This window comes from Esox lucius, chromosome 13, assembly GCF_011004845.1.
Source record: "Esox lucius isolate fEsoLuc1 chromosome 13, fEsoLuc1.pri, whole genome shotgun sequence".
Lineage (NCBI taxonomy): Eukaryota > Metazoa > Chordata > Actinopteri > Esociformes > Esocidae > Esox > Esox lucius.
Genome location: NC_047581.1, coordinates 27,136,350 through 27,162,342, shown reverse-complemented (window position 1 = coordinate 27,162,342; position 25,993 = coordinate 27,136,350). Strand labels below are relative to the sequence as shown.

Here is a 25,993-nt window from a genome sequence, read left to right as displayed (position 1 = left end):
CCCCCCCCCCCCCCCACCCCCCACCCCTCTCTTTATCTTCCTCTCCTATCAGACAGATAACACTGGCACTGATAATTCCACGCAAAACACAATTTCCAGTGATGATCTGTCAGATTTCAGAGCAGCGAATGAATAGCCTATAACAAACGAACATACACCGTTTGTTGTGGCGTTGTTCAAGCGGTGCGCTAGAGGATGCGGTGCGGGTACCAGCACGAACCGCGGATTGTAGAGATCCTCGCGGCCGACAGGAATACGCCCTCCAGCAATAGTTTTATTTCGGATTCGACCTTTCCAGATGGTCAGGGGTTAAAGCGGTCTCTCTCTTTCTTGTCACTCAACAGTGGTGTTGTGTTTAGTTTGGCTTGCGTGTTGCGTCTTGGTTGGATGAGATGCGTCGCTGTCCTTGTGTAACAGACACATATAGCATACCCTCTAACATTAACATTTGGGCCTGGGTTTACGGTATGAGTGCAGCCTATTCGAATGAAAAATTAGGCTATATGCTAATTAAACAAATTCAAAGACAGCTCAGGACAGCCGCAAATCCCATTTGACTTATTCCACGGCCAAAGCGCGTAGCGGGCACCCATATCATACCATCTTTAGCTGCTGTGTGGCAGCCAGCTTCCATCACCTTATTAAATAATTAGTCTGTATTTCACAACCATAAATATTATTTACCAGGGAGTAGGCTACCTAGTCTAACGAATAAATGACGTGTCATCTGCAGCGGAGCGACGTCAGTCATCCACTAGACTCATGTTGAGTTAACAACTCCCGCCCCTAACCCCCCACCGTAAACACGCGCACACACACACAAGTTTTAAGTCGCGCTGACTCCCCACGCGCGGATTCGACGTGACGTTTGCAGTGACGCAATAGAATTGGACTGCCTTAATGAGGACCAGAGGCCTAATAACCCAGCTGAATCTGTCTCCAACTTGGGGGTGGGCATAATACTATTTTAGTATGGAATATTACATTACCCCTTCGAAAACAAATCTGTAGCTTATAGGCATTTTCAAATGTGAAATATAACGATCAAGTAGGCCTACGTTTACATAACGATCAACTAGGTATAAGTTCACGCACAAGGTATAGCCCCAGTAAGCCATAACAGACCAGGCCCAGGTTAGTCTATATGCCATTGGTCAGCCATGCTTCACGTTGATGCACTATAGGAAAGGCGCTCTCTGGTTACCTAGTGCACTCCCCTTTTCACTCACCTGGCATGGATATACTGCTCGTGCTTAAATTAAAGTAGTCTTTTTAAAAATGCATTTGGTAACATGATCCATTAATAATGCTTAACCATTGTAGTATCTTAAGGACTGGAAATCATGACAACAGCAAAGGCAATATCATTTTTTTCTGAAATGTCAAATAGAAGCCACAAATACTCAAATCGAAGGTGAGTCATTCTTAAAAAAATGTAACGCAACTTCAGATTTAGACACCAAATAATAAATGCAATCCTCAAATGTATTATTAAGAGTGTGTAAACAAAGGACAACAGTTCACCACCGGAAAAATGCTCAAGGTCTTAATTTATGTTTTAAACAGTTTTTTGCAAGGTGTTACAGCTACAGACTGGTGACAAATTTAAGGAAATACAACATAAAGCATCTCAATAAGGTGATTGGACTTCAAGCACAGCCAGAACAAGGTAATTCTCCTTGGTATAGATTATATGAGTGTCTGGAGCTCTACTGGAGAGATGGAACATGATTATTCTGAAAGACATTACCTGATTTAACCATTTGATGACGGTGGTGGAGAGCGTTGTCAAACACAAAATCTCTCATACTATAGATGTTCATTTGGGTTGAGATCTGGTGACTGAAAATACCATAGCATACTCCTCGTGCCTTGTGGATTGTGTGATTGTAATCCTGGAAGAGACTGAATATTTAACCCTCTTTCAAAGTCACTTTCATTCATTGCTCTTGCTACCTTGATCCAACATTAAGCCAGAAACATACATGCCACAGACGATAGGATGTTTATTGTTTAATTGTATCATGCAACACGCCTGTATTGAAGCCTCTGCATTCATTACACTCCTTCACTAATTCATTCAAGTTTTTCCTTTAATTTGTCACCCATCTGTATTTGATAGCCAGTTATTTTCATCAATTGCCTGCTTTGTTCAGCATTCAAAATAACACTTTGGTTAACTCGAAATCCACACGTCTGTGGACCTGCACACATCAGGATAGGATAGGATAGACCCCTTCCATAAATATATTATTTATTTTTATTGAATAACAATAAGTTAAACTATAGGCTACAGAGCTGTTTAAACTTGTATTAATACAATGGTGAAGGAGGGGGGCGTATAGGAAATAGCGATGAGTTTGGGTGTGAAAATGGAAAAGCAATATATAGGACATTTCTTTAGGACCAGCGGTCTCTGGCTTAAACCTTACAACTTTGTAAACAGTTGGAGCAAGCAGTGGAAAATATTCCGCATGAATCACCCAACATGATAAAGCCGATTAGGGAACACTGACAAACATTATTTTAGTTAAGTATCATTCCTAGTCCTATTAGCATGTTCACTGTCATGGCCAATTACAACAAATCTGAGTGCCAGTCTGTTCATCTCACATTCCAGTCCATTCCACTCCTTGTCTTTGGCACACGACTTGTTCCTATTTATATCTATCCTTGCCGGAATATTTGGTATCCCCAGGATAGCTAAACCGTTACACACACACACACGCACACACACACACACAAAACGACAGTTCCAAAGTTTGGGGTAAGTTTTGACCCCCCCCCCCCCCCCATTAAAATAACAAATAGATTAAAATTACAGTATAGTCATTGTTAATGTTGGAAATGATTATTGAAGCTGGAAATGACAGATCTTCAATGGATTATCTACATAGGCATACAGAGGCCCATAATCAGCAACCATCACCCCTATGTTCCAGTGGCACGTTGTGTTTGCTAACCCAAGTTAATCATTCAAAAAGGCTAATTGATCATTACAAAATCATTTTTAAATTGTCAGCACTGCTGAAAACTGTGGTGCTAATTAACAAAGCAAGAAAACTGCCCTTCTTTAGACTTGTTGAGTATCTGGAGCATCAGCAATTGTGGGTTCAATTAAAAGCTCAGAAACAAAGAATGTTTTTATGGAACCCATCAACCTATTCTGGTTCTGACAGGCTATTCCATGTGAGAAATTGCCAAGAAACTGAAGATCTCGTACAACGCAGTGTATTACTCCCTTCACAGAACAGCGCAAACTGTCTCTAACCAGAATAGAAAGAGGAGGAGTGTCTAGTTTGAGGCTACAGGTTCTCAACTGGCAGCTTCATTAAATAGCACCCGCAAAACACCAGTCTCAATGTCAACAGTGAAGAGACGACTTTGGGATGCTGGCCTTCTAGGCAGAGTTGCAAAGAAAGGAGATATCTCAGACTGGCCAATAAAAAGAAAAGATTTAGATGGGCAAAAGAACACAGACACAGGTCAGGGGAAGATTGGAAAGTGTTATGGACAGACACATTTAAGTTTAAGGTTTTTGAAACACAAACAAGACATTCATGACCAAAATTAAAAAATGCTGGAGGTGTGCTTGATGCCAAGCATGGTGGAGGCAATGTGATGGTCTAGGGGTGTTTTGGTGGTGCTAAATTGGGAGATTTGAATAGGGTAAAAGGGATCTTGACAAAAGAACGCTATCGCTCCATTTTGCCAAGAAATGCCATACCTTGTGGATGGCGTTTGGTTGGGTCCAATTTCCTCTTACAACAGAACAATGACCCAAACCACAGCTCCAAACTATGCAATATTTATTTATGGAAGACGCAGTTAGCTGGTATTCTGTCTATAATGGAGTGGCCAGCACAGTCACCAGATCTCAACCATGTTGAGCTGTTGTGAGAGCAGCTTGACCGTATTGTCTGTAAGAAGTGCCCATCAAGCCAATCCAACTTCTGAGTGGTGCTTCAGGAAGATTACCTCAACAAAGATTTCAGATTACCTCAACAAATTGACAAAATGCCAAAGGTCTGCATGGATTTAATTGCTGCAAATAGAGGATTCTTTGACAAAAGCAAAAATTAAAGGACACAGTTATTATTTCAGGTAAAAATCATTATTTTTAACCTTGTCAATTACGATATTTCCTATTAATTTGGCTATATTTCATATTCAAACTCAAAAACAAGGACATTTCTAAGTGACCCCAAACTTTGGAATGGTTGTGTGCATCAGGGCCTAGAGCTTGGGCAGGCAAATTTAATGTATTTCAATGGTAGCTTCACCGTACCAATGTCAAGACCAATCATGCACTGCCCCCCTGTGGCCACTCCTCAAAAGTGCGTGTCACGAAACGTTGCGCTGGAGAATAGAAACTCTTGTTAGGACAGTGGAAATCGTCCATATAAAGAAAACATAAAGTCACCCTGAACACAGTATTATTACAGATGGATTGAAAATTACAGACATCAGAAAGGAAACGAACTACCAGGATTTTTAATTGCCAAAATCAGCTGTTGCCAACACATCATGGACCAAAAGGCTGTGCTCCTAAAAACTAAGATATACAGAAGGTGTACATCAGTCATTACATCCTGGTCCCTCATGAGCACGTCGACTGGTTCAGTGACATTGCTTTGATTAGGAGAAGGCAGCTTTTCGCCCAGACAGGCTGTGTGTCTGCCATCCATCCGTCCGTCCATGGGCCTTTCGTGTCCATGGGCCTTTCGTGTCCATGGGCCTTTCGTGTCCATGGGCCTTTCGTGTCCATGGGCCTAGTTGCTCTCTCTGTTCCAGGACCCACTCCCGCATCCCAGTGCTCGGTGGGCCTCGACGGGCACTACTATCACCTAGTTCAGCCTGTCCAGTGATTTATGTGAAGCAGCGTCGAATGACTGTGTTGACCAGCTGAAGGCCACAGCTGCTAAACAGCACACTGTGGACTCTGCCTGGACTCTATTTTGTGATTCATGATAACAGGAGATGCAGGATCAGATCCCCTATGCCTGGGGTATTCATATGAACACCTCAACGACAGTTACACTCCATGTTTTCATTGAAACCCTCTAACCAGGGAATTATTTGGGGTGCAGTTAATTGTGAAGTAGAACAGAAAGCCAGCTGTCGGGTAACATTTGAAAACGCCTCAACCTGTACAGTCAATGTGATTGAGCCTGGGATGGCTAATAAGAGGAGGAGGGTTAATAAAAAAAAGCCCAGTGGTCAGATGGCTCAAACTACTGTGGAACAGTCTGTGCTCTGTTGGGTATGTCTGGGTAATCTGCTCACCTGGTCCAGTTGAACGAGCTAAGACCACAATAAGGGATTCCCAGACTGCTCAGTCCAGTCGGCTAAATGGAGCCCCTGGGGCCTTTTACAGTAGAATATTCCAGAACTAGAGACATCTGACCAAAAGGCTTTCTGACACAATTAACCATTGTGTCGTTAACCTGCCGTCTGCTGTTCATAAACAATTTTGCTGTGTTCTGTTCAAACACATTTCACATTGGGCTGCAACCAACAATCTCATAGCAGATGGACAAAATGGATTCAGAATGAAACAAAGCTGCCTGGCCACACTACTGAACCAGAGTTATATTCCAGAAAACAAAATAAAAAGTTAATATCTCTACATATTTTGACCACATTGATAGAAATATGTAATGGGGCAAGTTGGGGTACAGTATGGATTATTTTTGGATTACAATATGTTTTTAAGCAGATAGCCAACCAAGCGAACCGTACACTTGTTACTAATGTCGCTAGATGTAAAGCTATGGATGGCCTTTGAAATGTTTCACCAAACTGTTTGATTCAATGGTGACACCTAATATTACCTATGCTGCTGTTGTGAGGGAGCACAGAAACACAGAGCAAATGTTGCTCTTCAAGGCAACACGACCTAGAAAACCCTATGGCATCATCAGTGGTTAGCAGTTTGCAGAGATTGCGCAGTATACCAAAGGAATTTCTACGTGCTTTGTATCTACGTGCTGAAAAATTGTCCATCCATATGACTGAGCTTACCGTGACAGACAGAGTGTATTCTAGATGAGAGCGCAGTGCTTTTGAATCAGCCTTTTTCAGAGAAAAAACAAACCAAGAAGTAACAAACTGTTTACCTTTCTTTTCAAATCTTTTGGACAACATGCATTTTTTTTTTTTTACAATATCCAAGCCCTTCAGATGTTAAGTGATCCCTGAAACTATTCTGACATGTACTTTGAAACTGAAGCTTATGTCTTGCTTAACTGTGGGTCATACCATGATGGTCATTTTTGTTAGTTATTATTATTATTAATATTATATATATTCTTCTTCAAGAAAATAATATTTGATATTTCATGAGGTGAAAATCACTTGAAAGCCTGTGCCAAAGCTCGGCATCTAATCCCCAACATAGTTGTTTCATTACAAGTGCCTAATTGCTATTTTTGCTCAGCATGATGAAACAATGAAATAATGCATAACCCTTTAACCTCTTAACTCATTGACAGGCTGTGGTTAAAAAAAAACTCCAATGTTACAGAGGACTGAATCACAGATTGAATCAGCTGGGTGTGACACACACATACATAGAAACACACCCCCATGCAATAACCTCCCTTTTCCCATAAAAGGTGATCCAGTTAGTTGCGGGTGGAGAGCTATGAGAGCTACTATGGAGCTTACAGGTCTACCTGATAGGTGCCAGAAGAATGGACTGGACAACCAGGCATTCGATTCTCAGGTAAGGAAACTACACACCCTCATACTCAACGCATGCACGCACGCACACACACACATACACACACACACAAAGACTAGTACACACATACACACACATAGCTACCAACTGACATATTACACACAGGTAAACACACACATTGTACACACACACACACACACACGCACAGGAGCTTCCTGATTCTTACTTTCTCTACGGATTATTTATTAATCTGGTACCATTGAGGATGGTACCAGATTAACTCCCTCTTTCACATTTAGTGGTTTACAGTTTTAGTACCTGTAACTCCCCATCTACAACCTGAAATCAATGGCAATTCAGATACATACAATTCTGAAAGAAGAGCAATTATTCTAAACTACAATAGAATGAATAATAGCCTGATGACCAGTACATTTCCATTGAAAATACAAAGTGACATTTAATAATTAAACATACTCTCAACAGCACAAGATGAAACTCACCATGTGCAAACAAACCTTCAATTGTATGATCAGCCAGTGTAATATTTGGTTTTCCACTTCTGTTTTCACGGGGCCTTTCATTTCACTGTATGTTAGTAGTATCTCTATGCAAATAGTAGGACTGTTGCTGGTAAATTACATTCTGTGCTTACAGATAAAAACAAGACCTGTAGAGCAGATTTTGATTCACAAATTGGATATCATCAAGTATTCACCTCCAAGCAAACTTTTCCATTTGTAATAAAGCAATCTGGAAAGGAAACATTAAAATGGGATTCTCTCCAAAATGTTGTTTAAAGGGAAACAAAATGTAATGAAACTGTCTCCAAAACTGTCCCCAAAGACAGTACTCCTCCCTCAAAAGGAGAGGAAACATTACAAACTTTTTCCCTGAACTGAAATTGAATCTGAAATTGAAAGTCATTTCCAATTAAATACATTTTTGTTTGTGATGGGGGAGGGGGGGGTTATATATGCAGTCTAATATAGGGTATTATAGTCTGTCAAAATGGTAAACTCTTAGTTTCTGTCTGTCTATTTGTCAAAGGACACTGTCTTCATTGATGTATCAGTTTCTCATCAACCATCAGAGGAAGCAACATTCACAGATCATCACATGAAAAGGTACCTGTTTTATTGTCTATTCTGTTGTATATTTTCCTGCAATTTCCCAAAATGTGGACAAGTCAGCATTAACCAGTGATGGTGTATATACTGGTTCATATCCCATTAGGTTCTTAAAAAAGAAAATCGACGCAGTCCACAGATATCTGGAGGAACACAAGTCTAGGATCAGACTGGTGTTGGGCCTTATCTTGGCTGCAGGTAAAAAACGAAATACAGACATTGGACCAGTCTTACATAAATAAGAATAACTGTTAGCATATTGCATTTGATGTCTGATTGATAGGTTTCCAGTTATTACATGGGGGTTCATTTGTATTGTATTTTATTATTGACAATATACAGTGCCCTCCATTTAGATATTGGGACTGTAAAGTCAAAATTACTATGCCCTGTATATTCAAGGCACGAGTAACTTAAATATGGGGCTGAAGTGCAGAATGTTACCTTCAATTTCTGTCCCTTTCAACAGTTATATACAGCTCCGGAAAAAATTAAGGTTTTGAGTGAGGAACAGAAGGGTTAAAATTAAGAGACCACTGCAAATTGAACTCTGTTTTGAACTCAAAACTTTCCTTTTGAACTTTTTTGGGGGGCAGTGGTCTCTTAATTTTTTCCGGAGCTGTATATGCTTTACCAACTAAGAATAATAGCCCTGTCGGAGATCCATTCCCCCATTTTTTTGCTCACAGCTGTTTGTAATTGATCAGGTATTTCCTGAATGAGGCATTCAAAGCGATTTGAATGCCTCAAGAAGAGCGGAACTCAATTAGTACAATAGAATAAAAGTTGGTCATAGCTAAATCAACTGTTTGGATGCCATTGTGAAAGAAACCACTGGGGTCATCAGCAATCTTCAAGACCAGGTCAACCAAGGAAATATAACACCAGTTGTATGACTATACTGCATGGCACAGACCTCTGGTCAGCACCAAAAACAAAAAAGTCAGATTAGAATTTACAAAAATTAGAGATCAGACAGCACAGTTTTGGAACAGAGTTTCATGAACTTAAACTGTCTTTTAAGGTAGATTAGTTGCGTTAAACCTTTGTGCTAATAATTTGGAGCTAAGGCCCACCAATTAACAAGAAGTGGAGTTTGGACGGTTGCTATTTCACAATGGTATCTGCAAGCTGACTCAGTTGTTAGCAAACTTTCCTGTTGAAACAGAATATTTAAATGGTCTACAAAAAAACCAAATACCAGTTTTGTCATCTTGCTTTTCCTTCTGTTTTCCAACCCCTCCTCCATCCTTCTTTTTGCTTCCTCATTTGACTTTGCCCGTTGGTGGGTGTTCTCCCAGGCTAAAGCTTGTGTGAATAAACAGTTACTGGTTTATAATTACTTAGGGACTGAAATACCTCAACCACCGATTTCAGAACACACTGAGTTATTGAATATTATCACTCAGTTTGCGATCATGTGACATGGTTCACTGAGCAACTAACAGATCTAACAAATCTCTGACCGGCCACTCTTAGTAGGAAACATGGCTCTTTACTGGACACAGCACGTGTGTGTGTTTTAGGCTACGCTGCCATGGTGATTACGGCATGCGTGCTGAACTTCAAACGCGCTCTAGCCCTGTTGGTGCTGACCCTGCTGGCTGCATTCTTCCTGGTGTGGGATTGGCTCGTGGGGCGCTACGGACAGCGCCTCTGGGACGTCCTGTTCCCTGCCAGGAAGGCCCTCAATAAACACAGGTTCTGGCTCAAATGGTGAGTGCGTTGCGTTTTCCCTTTCCTCACTCTGAGACCACAATGACTGAGCTTTTCAGAGTCATGGTGTGGTCGGCGCTGATCTCTAAACATGTGTGGAGGCGAATAAATTCAGTCAATGAATCAGTCAATCACCTAGGTAAAATACAAACACTTTGTCTGTTCGTTGACATCCATGTTGGTAATTCCTGTTTTTCCTCTTCTCTCTCTCTACCTTTCTTTCTCAACTTTTCTACCTCTCACTCTCTTTGTCGGTCGCTCTCCACCCCCCTCTGCCTGTGGTCTGTGTGTCCAGGGTGATTTATGTTCTGCTGCTGGTAGCTGTGGTGTGTTGGTTGGTATTTGACACAGCCAAACAGGGAACACGGCAGCTCGTCTCTTTCTCTGGCCTCGTCTCCTTCATACTGCTCATGCTGGTGTTCTCAAGGAACCCATTCAGAGTATGGAAAATCAAGAATACATACACACACACACACACACACACACACACACACATACAAGACAATACCTGATGATTTCAGCTGCCACTGTGTTAACACCTCCCCCTTCCCCGTTTTGTCCCTTTCCTTGTCCATCTGGTCATGCTTCTGACCTGGACTAAGTTTAAATAGACTCTGGACTCAGCCCACATGCATTTATTAATTATCTCTTAATATGTTCACCCGGCACAGCGAGAAGAGGACTGGTCACCCCTTTGAGCCTGGGTCCTCTCTAGGTTTTTTCCAAAATGTCTGCCTTCTTAGGGAGTTTTTCCTAGCCACTGAAATTCAACACTACTGTTGTTTCTATTTGGGGTTTAAGCCCGGGTGTTTTGTAAAAGCACTTTGTGACAACTCCTGATGTAAAAAGGGCATCTGCTTTACAATCAATTTGATTGATGTGTAACCTATCAATATAAACAGGGACCACAAACCACAATATACAGCCCCGGAAAAATGTAAGAGACCAGTGCACCTTTTTCTTTCCTTTCCAAAAAAGTTAAAAAGGAAAGTTTTGAGTGTGCAAATCATTGAAACCCTATATTCAATAGAAAATAGTACCAAGACAACGCACACTAACATGATTGGGTATTAAAAGATAATTCCAGAGAGTATGGGGATGTGGCAGACGGCGCGGGCAAATAGTGCAACAATTCAAGAATAACATATCACAATGTAAAATTGCAAAGGGTTTGGGGATGTCATCATCTATGGTACACAATATCATTGAAACATTCAGAGAATCTGGAGTAATCTCTGAACGTAAGAGACAAGGGCGAAAAACAATATTGGGTGGCTGTGATCTTCAGGCCCTCAGGCAGCGCTGCATTAAATTTGAAACAATTCTTTAGTGGACATCACTGCATGGACTCAAGAACACTTCTGATAATCATAGTCTGTGAACACAGTATGGCAGCATCCACAAATTCAAGTTAAAACTCTCCCATGCAAAGAAGAAACCATACATACACAACATCCAGAAACGCCAGTGCCTTCTCTGGGCCTGAGCTCATTTTAGATGGAGTGAGTCTGACAAATCAAAATTTGAGATTATTTTGGGAATCATGGACGCCGCGTCCTCCAGGCTAAAGAGGAGAGGGACAATCTGGCTTGTTATCAGCACACAGTGGAAAAGCCAGCATCCATGATGGTATGGGGGTGCATTAGTGCACATGGCATGGGTGACTTACAGTTCTGTGAAGGCACCATTTATGTATATATACAGCTTTTTGGCGCAGTATACAGCTCCGGAAAAATTTAAGAGACCACTTTTTCTTTCCATTCCAAAAAAGTAAAAAAGGAATGTTTTGAGCAAGGAACAGAAGTGTTCAATTTGTAGCGGTCTCTTAATTTTAACCCTTCTGTTCCTCACTCAAAACCTTCCTTTTTGACTTTTTTGGAAGGGAAGGAAAAGGTGCAGTGGTCACTACATTTTTTCCGGAGCTGTATGCTGCAATCCAAACAATATCTTTTTCAGGGAAGGCCTTGCTAATTTCAGCGGGACAATGCCAAACCACATTCTGCATGTATCACAACAACGTGGCTCTTTAGTAAAAGAGTCCAGGTGCTAAACTGGTCTGACTGCAGTCCTGTCCTGTCCTGACCTGGCGCATTATGAAATGACAAATACGACAATGGAGTCCCCGAACTGTTGACCAAATGCAATCCTGTATCAAGCAAGAATGGGAATACATTACACTTTCAAAACTAAAGCAGTTGATCTCCTCAGTTCCCAAATGTTGTTAAAATAAGAGGTGATGCAGCACAGTAGTAAACATGTTGTTGGCATCAAATTCAAAATGAGCATGTATTTTTCCAAAAACAATAAAAGTTCTCATGTTGTCTTTGTACTATTTGCAATTAAGCATAGGCATAAATGATTTGCACATCACTGCATTTGGTTTTTATTTGCATTTTACACAGTGTGCTAACTTTTTTTGAAACAGGATTGTAAATATGTATTTATGCTTATTTATTCTGTTTATTTCTATGATTTGTAAGTCTCAAAAGTGATGAAAGGCAGCTAACACAGTGTTTATGTGTGCAATTAATAATGTGTTTATGTGTGCGATTATTAGTGTATTCAGGTGTGCAATTACTAGTTTATGTGTGTGATTAATAGTGTGTTTATGTGTTATTGGTGTAGGTCTCATGGCAAACTTTACTGTGGGGTGTTGCTCTGCAGTTCATATTTGGACTCGTGATCCTCAGAACCAGAACAGGATTCATGGCTGTGGATTGGCTGGGCCATCAAGTGGAGGTATGTTATAAAGCTGTTGTGGACTGCAGAGACACTCAAATAGAGTGAATTATATTGTCTACGATAAGTGTCTGTATGCAGTTATTTTGGCCAGAGGCTGTGCAACCAGATATATGTGATTGTTTTTCAGCAGAATTGTACAGTTTAGGAGAAAGTGACCTCATTATGTTAGCTGAAACATCTCCCTTGTCTCCCAGGTGTTCCTGTCCTATACAGATGCTGGCTCCAAGTTTGTCTTTGGAGAAAAATACACAGATCACTTCTTCGCCTTCAAGGTAGCCACATGTTAATATATCTTTACACATTATGTCTGTAAAATAAAATGAGATGGAGAGAAAGGAGGGAAACCAAACAGTGACATTCCTCTCTCCCTTCAGGTTCTGCCTATTGTGGTTTTCTTCAGCACAGTCATCTCTATGTTGTACTACCTTGGTTTAATGCAGTGGCTCATCCTCAAGGTACATTTAAATCTTATTTAATCATCATGCAAATTATTACATCTTACAATTATATTTTCCCCTCCACACAGCACTGTTTCTAAGGTTTTGATTTCCAGGGGATGGACCAGGATGTATACTGACAGGATAGGGAGATTGTTTTTAATGTTGTCTACTCTGGAATCATTTGAGCACCATAGAGGGGCTCCATTATTTCTGATTGTCTGTGTGCTCCTCCAGGTGGGCTTCATTATGCAGATTACCATGGGAACGTCTCTGACAGAGTCAACGGTTGCCGCCGGCAACATATTTGTGGGGCAGGTGAGAACAATCTGAGTGACAAAAAACAAACGTGAAATACATGAAGACAATGGCTTTTTTCTCTTTTATTCAGACAGAGTCTCCTCTCCTGATCCGTCCATACCTCTCCCAGCTGACCATGTCAGAGATCCACGCTGTGATGACAGGAGGGTTTGCCACCATCGCTGGAAGTGTCCTGGGAGCCTTCATCTCTCTTGGGGTGAGCAAGAGGAGAAGTATGGAAGACAAACAGGATGTCTCACCTTAGTGGCCTTTTCTGTTTTGTGTCTCAACCAGTTCTACTGTTGAGTTGGGGGGGGGGGCGATGAATAACCTGTATTTCCCAACACACGCACGCAGATCGATGCAACACACTTGCTGACAGCTTCTGTGATGTCAGCCCCCGCTTCCCTGGCCATCGCCAAGACCTTCTGGCCTGAGACTGAGATCCCAAAAGTCACAGCCAAAGAAGGCCTGAAACTGGAGAGAGGGTAACAACACACACATACACATATATACACACAAACACACGCATAAACCCACACACAGACACACCGTTACTCTAAGCCAGCGTGTTTTCTGATTGTGTCAAGGGTGGGCAGTAATCTGCTGGAGGCAGCCTCTCACGGAGCCTCGTCCTCCATCATCCTGGTGGCCAACATTGCTGCCAACATCATCGCCTTCCTCGCCCTGCTCGCCTTTTTCAACGCCATTCTGATGTGGCTAGGCAACATGTTTGACTACCCGCATCTTAGCTTCTCTGTGAGTACACCACACTCAAAACACACACACACAGACACACATAACATACTGCCTGGCTTGGATAAATGCTTCTCTGAGACCCAGACTCTCTCCTTCTTCTTTGCTTTCTTCCTCCCTCCCTCCTGTATCTGCCCCACTTCTCTCTCTTTTTGATTACAGGTCATCTGCTCATATGTGTTCATGCCTTTCTCAGTCCTGATGGGTGTGGCCTGGGAGGACAGCTTCATGGTGGGCGAGCTGATTGGCTACAAGACATTTCTCAATGAGTTTGTGGCCTATGAGAGGTTGTCAGAATTCATGAAGAGGAGAGAGGACAGGGGTCCAGAGTACGTGGACAACGTCAAGCAGTACCTGTCTGTAAGTGATGGCAGCAGTACCTGTCTGTAAGTGATGGCAGCAGTACCTGTCTGTAAGTGATGGCAGCAGTACCTGTCTGTAAGTGATGGCAGCAGTACCTGTCTGTAAATGATGGCAGCAGTACCTGTCTGTAAGTGATGGCAGCAGTACCTGTCTGTAAGTGATGGCAGCAGTACCTGTCTGTAAATGATGGCAGCAGTACCTGTCTGTAAGTGATGGCAGCAGTACCTGTCTGTAAGTGATGGCAGCAGTACCTGTCTGTAAGTGATGGCAGTAGTACCTGTCTGTAAGTGATGGCAGCAGTACCTGTCTGTAAGTGATGGCAGCAGTACCTGTCTGTAAGTGATGGCAGCAGTACCTGTCTGTAAGTGATGGCAGCAGTACCTGTCTGTAAATGATGGCAGCAGTACCTGTCTGTAAGTGATGGCAGCAGTACCTGTCTGTAAGTGATGGCAGCAGTACCTGTCTGTAAGTGATGGCAGTAGTACCTGTCTGTAAATGATGGCAGCAGTACCTGTCTGTAAGTGATGGCAGTAGTACCTGTCTGTAAGTGATGGCAGCAGTACCTGTCTGTAAGTGATGGCAGCAGTACCTGTCTGTAAGTGATAGCAGCAGTACCTGTCTGTAAGTGATGGCAGCAGTACCTGTCTGTAAGTGATGGTAGCAGTACCTGTCTGTAAGTGATGGCAGTAGTACCTGTCTGTAAGTGATGGCAGCAGTACCTGTCTGTAAGTGATGGCAGTAGTACCTGTCTGTAAGTGATGGCAGTAGTACCTGTCTGTAAGTGATGGCAGTAGTACCTGTCTGTAAGTGGTGCCAGCAGTTCCTTTCACTATGTGATGGCAGCAGTACCTGTCACTATGTGATGGCAGCAGTACCTGTCACTATGTGATGGCAGCAGTTCCTTTCACTATGTGATGGCAGCAGTACCTGTCACTATGTGATGGCAGCAGTACCTGTCACTATGTGATGGCAGCAGTACCTGTCACTATGTGATGGCAGCAGTACCTGTCACTATGTGATGGCAGCAGTACCTGTCACTATGTGAGAAATGTCGGTAGATGCATTATGTGGTCATAGAGAAAGCATGCAGTTCATTAGGATACAGCTTAAACTAATGATGATGAACTTGGCAGGGTGGTAAATTGCAAGGTGATGAGCTTGATGCTACTTAATGCCAGTTAATGTCTAGGTTCTTATTCTGATGAAATGATCGTTTATAATTTATTTTACAATTATACCCTCTGATATCATTGCCTGATATTATCAGATAAAATCTCATATCAAGGTGTTTCTCTATATTAAGCTAAATTGTTAAATGTTTAGTAAATTTTTTTTGCAAATTAAATATAAATAAATAATTTTCAATTGCATTGGCAGGTGTATTCTTCTATATATATGAAGATTTGAATCCAGGCTGTTTCCTGTACCACAGGTCCACTCTGAGACCATAGCGACATACGCTCTATGTGGTTTTGCCAACATTGGCTCTCTGGGTGTGATGATAGGAGGGCTCTGTAAGTAGTGCACTCTACGTCTGTCAAACCCTAGCCCCCCACCACTAACCACATAAAGTGAAAGCTATTCCAGAATTAAGTGCATGTTATCTTAACGTTGCAACAGCATTGTGTTATTGTCTCCCGATCTTCCTGTCCCTGTGAACCTCCCTCCGAGCTTTCCTCATGCTACGTTTGGTTACTTAATGTAGACAAACAATTGCTGTCCTGCTGTAAAACACTGTCTCCGCGGGTGGGTGTGTTGGGGTTGTGTTGTTGCCGTGCAGCATGTGTTAGTGTTTATCTAATGTTTATCTAATGTTTGGTAATGTTCTCCTGCTTTAGCGGCCATGGCCCCAGAGCGCAGGGCCGATATTTCCAAGTGTGCCGTCCGAGCTCTGATCTCAGGCACTGTGGCGTGCTTCATGACAGCCTGCATAGCAGGTAATCTCTCAAGCAGTGTGTGTGCGTGTGATATTCACACTGTCCTTTCACCGTTATGCATTGACCTTGGTGGTGACATCATGACAGTGTGTGTGTCTGTGTGTGTTCCAGGTATGCTGTATGTCCCAAAGCAGCTGTGTGAAGACTTCCTGAAGGAGGAGTTTAACTCGACGTCGGTCATTAACAGCACTCAGTTGCTTTCCTGCTGCACTGAGCTTTACAACAGGTGCCACCAGTTTTTGTGTGTTTATGTGTGCGCGTGTGTGGGGGCGGTATTTGTGTGCATCCACATTCAACTTGGCTAACATTTTCTGTGTGCATGTGTTGTCCCAGTGTGATAGTGTTTAGCACCTCTAATGTGACTCTGGGAGGAAGATTCAGTATGGATTCTCTCTACGGCTGTTGCCCCATCCTGTCCTCCCCACGTTTCAACTGCAGTCTAGTCTATGCCTGAGACGTAGGAGGACAGAGAAGAGGATAGAAAATGATGATGCCGTTTTTGTAATTACATTCATGTTCTTCTAATTTAATGTATTTCTTTTTCAGAGTTCGAAGTGTTTGTTTTACATTTCATAATGATATATGTTAAATTTGTGAGTTTTCTGAGACCCTTTACAGCTTGTCACCACATGGGGGCACTAGAGCGTTCTCATTTGGCTTGTGTAATTGATGTCTGTCTACCCTCAGTGGACACACTTTAATTACATCACTTTCTAGGATTAGCGTGTGCACCTCTGTGTTTGTGTGTGTTTGTGTACACGTGTGTGTGCAATCATAGAATAGTATGGGAAGAGGAGGGTGGCAGGGAGGGAGGCAGGGAGGGAGGGAAAAGAGAAACTGAGTAAAGGAGAAAGGAAGGAGAGATAATGGAGAGAGGAAAAAAGAAAGCGAAGGATGGAGAACAGAGAGAGACCAACAGGAAAATAAAAATGAAGGCACAACACGATGTTGGTATGGTATAAATGCTTATTATCTCGGCAGAACAGTAATCCCAGTTCCATGGCATCAGTACTCCCAGTTCCTGGTATCAGAACAGTACTCCCAGTTCCTGGTATCAGAACAGTAATTCCAGTTCTATGGTATCAGAACAGTAGTTTTAGTTCCTGGTATCAGAACAGTAGTCCCAGTTCCATGGTATCAGAACAGTAGTCCCAGGTTCTGGTGTCAGCCTAATCTCTGTTGAATAGGTTGTCTTGTTATGTACTGTTAAACGTGATTTGTAATGGTCACTTCCAACTTGCCACTTTGTTTTATTTTTCTAAAAGAAAATTAAACTCTTGATGAAAAATGTAAACAACACAATACTCTGTGTCGTGTCTGTCCATCCCTGCCTGAAGACTGGTGCTTAACCAACCTTAATTAATCTTTAAGTGCTTGTTGACACATAATTGCATGGCCATATTCAGTGACATTGGTGTTTAATATTACATTACATTGGAGTATCCCATGGGCCTAAACAGAAGAATGGCTACAGAGAACAACACAGTGTAGTTAGTTACGCGTCAATATTCAAGGAAAATGTGTCAGACAGACAATACTTCGGCAGAAATATACATAAAAGGTTTAATTAATTGTGTATTTCTCCAGCCTCATGTACATTCATGCTCTGACTGCCCCCACAAATGCACCGGCACTAAGCTTCCCACTGTGAGTTCATGAGTTTCCCTGGAGGGAAGTGGGGGGCCTGTTTGGACCCATGCTGTGTGCAGGCCGGAGGAGTGGCGTCTAACCTAAGTCGTTGTTTATTTCCTTTTTATCGCTCATGAATGTTTCTGCTGTAGGCTGCACCATCTCTGGGAAATGTACCAGTGCTATTAGGTGTACTCCGTCCTCCTAATTCTCTAACCAGTTATGTTGTTCATTGTTTTTATACCGTTTTCTTGCTTTGACCCCAAGTTCTACGCAGAAAACCCATCACTAAGTGCTTTTAATTGATGGCGAATTTCTATCACATATTTAGCCTAATCGTTTTACATTAGACAGGTCCCCCGTTTACTGGTTGTTGTTTTTATTGTTGCTGTTTTTTTCACAAAGGGCATTACAGGCCGAGTTGGTTTAAAAGTAGAATTATTCTTAGCTTTGAAAGTATGGATTGGTTTAATGTTTTTAAAAGCATTTCACCGCGTTCATTGGGTGCATCCTCTTATTCCAGATATTTCCAAGTGTTTAAAGGGCTTTTTGGAGGAAAATGTGGACATACACCTGCATCACCATATCCCTTACTGAATTTCTAATGTCACCATGGCGACCAGTGTCCAAAGAGAGAGAAAGACAAGAGCCCTTGTGGATGCATTAGGACACTTACGCTAGGGAGTACCACGTCTTAGCTGAGGAGGGCTGTGCGTCAAAACTGTCAAGGACTAGTGTAGGTACTGTATCCATTCAGCTCAATGCAAATCTAATTACACTGTGGATATTAAAACCTCTGAAGAGTCTGGGGTTAAGGTGGGCCATTGGTTCTGGGTGCAAGTAAAATATATTGTTCAATCCGCCGCTACACATCAGCTAAATGGGGTGGCCATGCTGTACATCGTGTTGAGCTCATAATGGGTGTTCAGTCGTCCTTGGTCTTTGTAGCACGTACAAACACATGCTCAGTTAGCCAGCTCAACCCCCCAATCCCCCATCACCATGGGTCGGTATTCAGGCTGGGCTTATTAATTGGATTGCAGTATGAAAGGCATCTCAATAACGCAAAAGAACATTTCTCATAGATGTATCCCCCAAATCAGAGATGTTAGTGTCCAAGGCCTTGGAGCGGAGCGCTGGGTGCCGTTGAAAGGAACGGAGCGCTGGGTGCTGTTGAAAGGACACGTGCTCTTGATAGTTCAGTTGTTCCACAGGAGTGGCCTCCTGAATAAAAACCAGGTCCATGCGTCATGCATGGCTTCGTCTCCTGCTCTCTCACACATCCAACTCATAGGGGTGTCGTACTTTAAATGCACAATCTGTTGTTCACACTTCATTTAAATGTGTAGAAACTCAATAAAACAGTCTTGCCCTGGCACACCACAAAATACAGTGGGGAGAACAAGTATTTGATACACTGCTGATTTTGCAGGTTTTCCTACTTACAAAGCATGTAGAGGTCTGTAATGTTTTCTAATGAAGGGTTTTCTAATAATCAATTAGCCTTTTAAAAGGCTTTTTTTGCTGGTACAATTTCATAACTGGCATGTTGCGCCTGTCATGGAACCCACATTTATTGATGCTCCAGATACTGAACTAGTCTAAAGAAGGACGGTTTGATCGCTTCTTTAGTCAGCACCATTGTTTTCAGCTGTTCTAACATAATTGCAAAAGGTTTTTCTAATGATCAATTAGCCTTTTAAAATAATTAACTGGGATTGGCAAGCACAGCATGCCATTGGAACACAGGACTGATGGTTGCTGCTAATAGGCCTATGTTCGCCTATGCAGATTTTTTTTTTTATCAGCTGTTGTGTAATGTGTAAATACACAGATCAGAAATACAGTGTAGTGTGCCAATACTGTATTTCTGATCAGTTTGATTTTATTGTAATGGACAAAACGTGCTTTTCTTTTGAAACTTTCTGAATGACTCTAAACTTTGAATGGTATATACACTCACCTAAAGGATTATTAGGAAAACCATACTAATACTGTGTTTGACCCCCTTTCGCCTTCAGAACTGCCTTAATTCTACGTGGCATTGATTCAACAAGGTGCTGAAAGCATTCTTTAGAAATGTTGGCCCATATTGATAGGATAGCATCTTGCAGTTGATGGAGATTTGTGGGATGCACATCCAGGGCACGAAGCTCCCGTTCCACCACATCCCAAAGATGCTCTATTGGGTTGAGATCTGGTGACTGTGGGGGCCATTTCAGTACAGTGAACTCATTGTCATGTTCAAGAAACCAATTTGAAATTATTCGAGCTTTGTTACATGGTGCATTATCCTGCTGGAAGTAGCCATCAGAGGATGGGTACATGGTGGTCATAAAGGAATGGACATGGTCAGAAACAATGCTCAGGTAGGCTGTGGCATTTAAACCCTGCAACGCTCAAAATTGCTTAAATCACCTTTCTTTCCCATTCTGACATTCAGATTGGAGTTCAGGAGATTGTCTTGACCAGGACCACACCCCTAAATGCATTGAAGCAACTGCCATGTGATTGGTTGATTAGATAATTGCATTAATGAGAAATTGAACAGGTGTTCCGAATAGTCCTTTAGGTGAGTGTATATATACACAGTGCGGAGAACAAGTATTTGATAGAAAGCATGTAGAGGTCTGTAAAAACCAATAGTAACACACTACGCTGTCATGGATTAAAATCCTGCAGTGCACGCAAGGTCCCCTTGCTCCAGGCCCGTCTGAAGTTTGCCAATGACCATCTGGATGATCCAGAGGAGGAATGGGAGAAGGTCATGTGGTCTGATGAGACAAAAAGATTGCTTTTTCGTCTCTAAAGTCCACTTGCCGTGTTTGGAGGAAGAAGAAGGATGAGTACAACCCCAAGAACACCATCCCAACCGTGAAGCATGGAGGTGGAAACATCATTCTTCGGGGATGCTTTTCTGCAAAGGGGACAGGACGACTGCACCGTATTGAGGGGAGGAGGGATGGGGCCATGTATCACGAGATCTTGGCCAACAACCTCCTTCCCTCAGTAAGAGCGAGCATTGAAGATGGGTCGTGGTGGGTCTTCCAGCATGGCAACAACCCGAAACACACAGCCAGGGCAACTAAGGAGTGGCTCCGTAAGAAGCATCTCAAGGTCCTGGAGTGGCCTAGCCAGTCTCCAGACCTGAACCCAATAGAAAATCTTTGGAGGGAGCTGAGAGTCCATATTGCCCAGTGACAGCCCTGAAACCTGTAGGATCTGGAGAATGTCTGTATGGAGGAGTGGGCATAAATCCCTACTGCAGTGTGTGCAAACCTGTTCAAGAACTACAGGAAACGTATGATCTCTGTAATTGCATAAAAAGGTTTCTGTACCAAATACTAAGTTCTGCTTTTCTGATGTATCAAATACTTACGTCATGAAATAAAATGCAAATTTACTTAAAAATCATACAATGTGATTTTCTGGATTTTTGTTTTAGATTCTGTCACTCACAGTTGAAGAGTACCTATGATAAAAATTAGACTTCTACATGCTTTGTAAGTGGGAAAACCTGCAAAATCAGCAGTGTATCAAATACTTGTTCTTCCCATTGTGTATATATATATACTCATTCCACTCCAATACACATTGTGTGAGATGTCCCATTTAGACCACAGTAGCCACTGGGAATATTGGATGGAAGTATCCCATGTTACCTCAGGAATGTGACATGAGAAAATTTCTATTTCCCCCCATTTACACAAATTTTTCTTTTATGTCCAACCTGGGAATCAAAGTATCTCTCATTTAAACAAAACTACTGCTGTCTAAAAACAACATTAGATGACTGCCTTCACCCCCACCCACTAAACTCTGTCAATAGACAGTGATCTAATCTCTGAACCCAAAAACCTTTTTTTTCCTTTCTCTACGTGTGCTGGCTGGCTGTTTGATTTGTTACTGGGTGCAAAGGTGTTTAAATCAACATTGAACAGAGGAAATTTGGTGTTTGTGTGTTATTCATGAGGCAGGATATGAATGAAAGGTCATCAGGATACTGTGGAGAGGAGGATGAATTGAGGAAAATAAAACTCCAAAAGGAGGTGTGTGTGTGTTTTAGAAGGGCCACATAAAGGTTGAGGCGACAGAGATCTAATCAGCGTCAATCAAGATGTCTTCCCATCTGACGAGATTCACCCGAAACAATGAATGAAAGGTTGGCAGTTTTTCTGTTGCTATGGTGATTAAACGAAGGCAGCAGAGGATTATAAATGGACAGACGTCCTCTAAATTGAAGAATTTTTTTTGTTTAAAGGCTGTAGTCCATCTCGCCAAAACACTTCACAATCATACCGTCTCCATCTTAAGAGCTCTTAAAGGCTGTGTTGATACAGGCAACCAAATAGTTTTTAGTCCAATCAAATCAGCTCTGAAAATATCAGAATTGGGCTTCCTGTGATGCCAGGAACCCTATCATTATACTGTTACTACAGGTATGCAGTATCATGGACATTTTTTTTCCCATTTTTTTTTCCATCTGTTGCATCATTCACCACAGAGTTCCAAACTGCATCTGGAAGCAACATCAGCACAATAACTGTACGTCAGGAGCTTCATGAAATGGGTTTTCATGGCAGAGTAGCAGTACGCAAGCCTCTCTGCAACACCTGCATTGCCAAGCATTGGCTGGATTGCATTCAGCATTCAGCCATTGGACTCTGGAGCAGTGGAAATTTGTTCTCTGGCGTGATGAATCATGCATGACTAAATGACAGTCTGATGAACGAATTTGGGTGTGGCAGATGCCCGGAGAACGCTACCTACCGGAATGCATAGTGCCCACTGTAAAGTTTGGCGGAGGAGGGATAATGGTCTGGGGCTGTGTTTCAGTGTTTGGGCTAGGCCCCTTAGTTCCAGTGAAGGGTCATCTTAATGCTACAGAATGCAAATACATTTTAGATAATTGGATGCTTCCAACTTTGTGGCAGTTTCCTGTTCCAGCATGACTGTGCCCCTTTGCACAGAACGGGATCCATAAAGATGTGGTTCTTCGAGGATGGTGTGGAGGAACTTGAGTGGCCTGCACGAAGCCCTGACTTCAATTCCATTGAATACCTTTAGGATGAATTGGAATGGCAATTGCGAGCCGCACCTTCTCATCCAACATATGTGCCTGACCTCACAAATGCTCTATTGGTTGAATGGGCACAGATTCCCACAGAGAACTCCAAAATCTTGGGGAAAACCTTCCCAGAAGAGTGGCAGCAGATATTGCTGGCCAGTTCTATATTAATGCCCATTGTTTTGGAAAGGGATGTCCAAAAAGCTCATATACAGTGGGGAGAACAAGTATTTGATACACTGCCGATTTTGCAGTGTAATATTTATCATAGGTAGTCTTCAACTTTGAGGGACAGAATCGAAAACAAAAATCACATTGTATGATTTTTAAGTAATTAATTTCCATTTTATTTCATGACAGTATTTATGACAGTATTTGATACATCAGAAAAGCAGAACTTAATATTTGGTACAGAAACCTTTGTTTGGAATTACAGAGATCATACGTTTCCTGTAGTTCTTGACCAGGTTTGCACACTGCAGTATTTTGTTGCCCTCTCACCAAGCTGCTTGCCTATTGTCCAGCCCAACCCAGCCTTGTGCAGGTCTACAATTTTATCCCTGATGTCCTTACACAGCTCTCTGGTCTTGGCCATTGTGGAGAGGTTGGAGTCTATTTGATTGTACAGGTAACAAGTTCAAACAGGTGCAATTAATACAGGTAATGAGTGGAGAACAGGAGGGCGTCTTAAAGAAGAACTAACAGGTCTGTGACAGACAGAATTCTTACTGGTTGGTAGGTGATCAAATGCTTATGTCATGCAATACAATGCAAATTAATTCTTTAAAAATCATACAATGTGATTTTCTGGATTTTTTTAGAAAAAAATTACAGACCTCTACATGCTTTAAGTAGGAAAACCTGCACAATCAGCATGGTTGTTGATGCCAGACGGGCCGGTCTGAGTATTTCACAATCTGCTCAGTTACTGGGATTTTCATGCACAACCATTTCTAGGGTTTACAAAGAATGGTGTGAAAAGGGAAAAACATCCAGTATGCGGCAGTCCTGTGGGCGAAAATGCCTTGTTGATGCTAGAGGTCAGAGGAGAATGGGCCGACTGATTCAAGCTGTTAAAAGAGCAACTTTGACTGAAATAACCACTCGTTACAACCGAGGTATGCAGCAAAGCATTTGTGAAGCCACAACACGCACAACCTTGAGGCGGATGGGCTACAACAGCAGAAGACCCCACCGGGTACCACTCATCTCCACTACAAATAGGAAAAAGAGGCTACAATTTGCACGAGCTCACCAAAATTGGACAGTTGAAGACTGGAAGAATGTTGCCTGGTCTGATGAGTCTCGATTTCTGCTGAGGCATTCAGATGGTAAAGTCAGAATTTGGCGTAAACAGAATGAGAACATGGATCCATCATGCCTTGTTACCACTGTGCAGGCTGGTGGTGGTGGTGTAATGGTGTGGGGGATGTTTTCTTGGCACACTTTAGGCCCCTTAGTGCCAATTGGGCATCGTTTAATGTGGTGGAACGGGAGCTTCGTGCCCTGGATGTGCATCCCACAAATCTCCATCAACTGCAAGATGCTATCTTATCAATATGGGCCAACATTTCTAAAGAATGCTTTCAGCACCTTGTTGAATCAATGCCACATAGAATTAAGGCAGTTCTGAAGGCGAAAGGGGGTCAAACACAGTATTAGTATGGTGTTTCCTAATAATAATTTAGGTGAGTGTATGCATGCATGCATACATGCATACACAATTCAAAAGTTTGGAGTCATTCAGAAAGTTTCAAAAGAAAAGCACGTTTTGTCCATTACAATAAAATCTAACTGATCAGAAATACAGTATAGGCACACTACACTGTATTTCTGATCAGTGTATTTCCACATTACACAACAGCTGATTTAAAAAAAATCTTCATAGGCGAACAGAGGCCTATTAGCAGCAACCATCAGTCCAGTGTTCCAATGGCATGCTGTGCTTGCCAATCCAAGTTAATTATTTTAAAAGGCTAATTGATCATTAGAAAAACCTTTTGCAATTATGTTAGAACAGCTGAAAACAGTGGTGCTGACTAAAGAAGCGATCAAACCGTCCTTCTTTAGACTAGTTCAGTATCTGGAGCATCAATAAATGTGGGTTCCATGACAGGCGCAACATGCCAGTTATGAAATTGTACCAGGAAAACACCAGTCTAAACTTCAACACTGAAGAGGCAACACTGGGATGATGGCATTCTAGGCAGAGTTTCAAAAGCCATACTGTATCTCAGACTGACAAGTAAAAAAAGGTTGAGGTGTTCAGGTCACAAAGATAAACATTTTGTGAGATGCGGACCAAATGAAAAGATGCTGGAGGAGTGCTTGATATCTGTCAAGCATGATGGAGGATATGTGATGGTCTGGGGGTGCTCTGGTGTTGGTAAAGAGGGGGATTTGTACAGGGTAAAAGGAATCTTGAAGAAGGAAGGCTATCACTCCATTGTGCTACACCATGCCATACCCTATGGACGACGCTTTATTGGATAACATTTTCTCCTACAACAGGACAATGACCCAAAGCACAGCTCCAAACTATGCAAGAACTATTTAGGGAAGAAGCGGTCAGCGGATACTATCTATAATGGAGTGGCCAGCAGTCACAAGATCGCAACCCTATTGAGCGGACAGTATTGTACGCCCATCAAGCCAATCCAACTAGTGGGAGGTGATTTAGGAAGCAGGTTTGACATCTCTACAGATTACCTCAACAAATTGACAAATAGAATCCCAAAGGTCTGCAAGGCTGTAATTGCTACAAATGGAAGATTCTTTGAAGGACACAAAAGCAAAGTTTTCAATTAAAAATAATTATTTCTAACCTTGTCAATGACAACATCCTATTCATTTTGCTTCATTTCCCATACAAACTCATCGTATATATGTTTACAGGAACTTTGACCCCAAACCGTTGAACTGTAGTTTAACAACTGTTTTTTGTACATCACATAACTGAATCATTTTACGACAAATCGCAGCATTCTTTTTTTGTAACGAAAAACATTCCAGTTTGTTTCTTTCCAATTCAGTGCCTAACGAACGACACACAGCCTCCACGCACTCATAAGAGCCAGGAAGAGGGGTTGAGGTGGTGTGCTGGCCTCAGGTCGACATGGACATGATTTATACAATTTTCTTTAAATTACCCTCCAATTGATTAGCTTGACAGACCACTCTCCTTTTTAGAGCAAGAACAAATGGGGGCCAACGTAGGCTATTCTGTCTTT

At 42.1% G+C, this 25,993-nt stretch overlaps 1 protein-coding gene across 3 annotated transcripts; it reads left to right on the top strand.

Annotated features, from left to right (window-relative positions):
* The first annotated feature begins 6,626 nt into the window (after window positions 1-6,626).
* Window positions 6,627-17,358, top strand: LOC105014454 (solute carrier family 28 member 3). 3 transcript variants are annotated; one of them, XM_010876794.3, is made up of 17 exons: window positions 6,627-6,727; window positions 7,736-7,812; window positions 7,922-8,013; window positions 9,342-9,531; window positions 9,827-9,971; window positions 12,157-12,270; window positions 12,468-12,545; window positions 12,648-12,728; window positions 12,948-13,028; window positions 13,102-13,227; window positions 13,368-13,498; window positions 13,601-13,769; window positions 13,929-13,997; window positions 15,562-15,643; window positions 15,968-16,066; window positions 16,178-16,292; window positions 16,400-17,358. In XM_010876794.3, the coding sequence occupies exons 1-17, from the start codon at window positions 6,647-6,649 to the stop codon at window positions 16,518-16,520; spliced, it is 1,851 nt and encodes a 616-aa protein (XP_010875096.1). In that variant the 5' UTR covers window positions 6,627-6,646; the 3' UTR covers window positions 16,521-17,358. The 3 variants fall into 3 exon arrangements, 2 of the variants coding, with proteins under 2 accessions (XP_010875096.1, XP_010875095.1); XM_010876793.3 differs by having other exon boundaries at window positions 13,929-14,126; XR_002197606.2 differs by lacking the exons at window positions 16,178-16,292; window positions 16,400-17,358 and having other exon boundaries at window positions 13,929-14,126; window positions 15,507-15,643; window positions 15,968-15,984.
* Window positions 17,359-25,993: the final 8,635 nt, after the last annotated feature.

Coding starts and splice junctions, on each gene's coding strand:
- LOC105014454 (XM_010876793.3), top strand. CDS start 6,647: ATGAGAGCTACTATGGAGCTTACAGGTCTACCTGATAGGTGCCAGAAG. Junction 6,728..7,735: donor ACCAGGCATTCGATTCTCAG/GTAAGGAAACTA, acceptor TATTTGTCAAAG/GACACTGTCTTCATTGATGT. Junction 7,813..7,921: donor ACAGATCATCACATGAAAAG/GTACCTGTTTTA, acceptor ATATCCCATTAG/GTTCTTAAAAAAGAAAATCG.